Source organism: Plectropomus leopardus, unplaced genomic scaffold, assembly GCF_008729295.1.
Source record: "Plectropomus leopardus isolate mb unplaced genomic scaffold, YSFRI_Pleo_2.0 unplaced_scaffold5362, whole genome shotgun sequence".
Classification (NCBI taxonomy): Eukaryota; Metazoa; Chordata; class Actinopteri; order Perciformes; family Serranidae; genus Plectropomus; species Plectropomus leopardus.
This window is the reverse complement of record NW_024658877.1, coordinates 1-1,431: the sequence shown is the minus strand read 5'-3', so window position 1 is coordinate 1,431 and position 1,431 is coordinate 1. Positions and strand designations below refer to the sequence as shown.

At 44.0% G+C, this 1,431-nt stretch overlaps 1 protein-coding gene across 1 annotated transcript; it reads right to left on the bottom strand.

The window, feature by feature from the left end:
* Nucleotides 1-5: 5 nt before the first annotated feature.
* On the bottom strand, nt 6-1,046 carry LOC121939636 (microphthalmia-associated transcription factor-like; the record flags this gene model as incomplete). Its single annotated transcript, XM_042482634.1, has 4 exons — nt 929-1,046; nt 658-733; nt 220-367; nt 6-62 (listed from the first exon to the last, which is right to left on the bottom strand). Coding segments are annotated over exons 1-4 (384 nt in total), but the record flags the coding sequence as incomplete, so codon positions are not given.
* Between the last annotated feature and the right edge of the window lie 385 nt (nt 1,047-1,431).

The following is a 1,431-nucleotide window of genomic DNA, read 5'->3' as shown; positions in this document are numbered from 1 at the left end:
GAGGAGCAGGAGGAGGAGGGGGAGGCAGACAGGCCGTTGAGACGAGCCTGAAGCTCCAACTCCTGCAACACACACGCATGCATGCGCGCACACACACATGCATGCACACACACACACATGCATGCACACACACGCACGCACACACACACACACAAGGTCAGAGTTTAAAAAGACACAGACATCCTGCACCAATCAGGATCCAGCATCACCTGGCCTCACCTGTATGCGGAGCAGCAGGGAGTGGTTGGTGCTCTCCAGCCTCTTCTGTCTCTCCTCCATCTCTCGAGCTCTCTGTTGCTCCTTCTGCAGTTTTCGGATGTAATCCACCGACGCCTTCAGGATGGTCCCTTTATTCCACCGCGACTCCCTGATCGACCAATCACAGGCAGCGCCTCGTTAACACACACAGCACTAACGAGGTTTAACTAACCACTTCCTGCAGGATGTTTCACATGAAAAGCCTCCAGTGTGATGTGAGCTGATATTCTGTTTATAATAACTGATAATAATCAATAATATCTCAATGAGCATCACTGTGATGGTGCAGTATTAGCACTGCAGTGCTATGATAGTACAGTGCAGTATAAGTACTACAGTGCCGTGATAGTGCAGTATTAGTACTGCAGTAGTGCGGTAGGTGATGGTGTGTTTACTGACGGGTCGGAGGATTTGGGGATGAGAGCTCCGAGCTCTTTGATGCGGTCGTTGATGTTGAATCTCCTCCTCCTCTCGACTGAAACACAACGGAAACATTACCATTATTATTCTTATCATTATTATTATACAACTCAGTGTGTCTCTGTGTGTCCCAGTATGTCTCTGTGTGTCTTGGTATGTCCCAGTATGTCTCTGAGTGTCCCAGTATGTCTCTGTGTGTCTCAGTATGTCTCAGTGTGTCTCTGAGTGTTTGACATCCTGCCGTACTCACTCAGGTTGTGGTTGTCTTTCTTTTGTCTCTCTTTGATCAGCGCTTTGGCCTCCACCTCTAAACAACAACAACAACAACAACAACACAAATATGTCACTGACATTTCACAAACATCTGATTGGTGCAAAAAAAAGAAAAAAGTGAATTCATTTAATTTGACAAAAAAGGGTCACCTGGATCCTGTATGCTGGTTTCACACAGGAATCAGTGATTTGGTGCAAAACATAGAAAAGTATTACATAGCGGCATCATGACAAAAACCTGACATTTAAGGGTTAAAATTCTGAAAATGAATGAATATTTGATATTTATGATTTATGATTTTTTATGATTAAAAAAAATAACTCAATGAAAGTAGAAAATCATCATCAATCATCATCAATGATAGAAGTTACATTGTATAATTATGAGTGATCTCTGACATTTGCACTGCAGTCTCGATTACTGTGAATCTTCCAGGACAGAGAAGCATGACCTGTCCGGTCCAGTCACTGCTGCTCCCC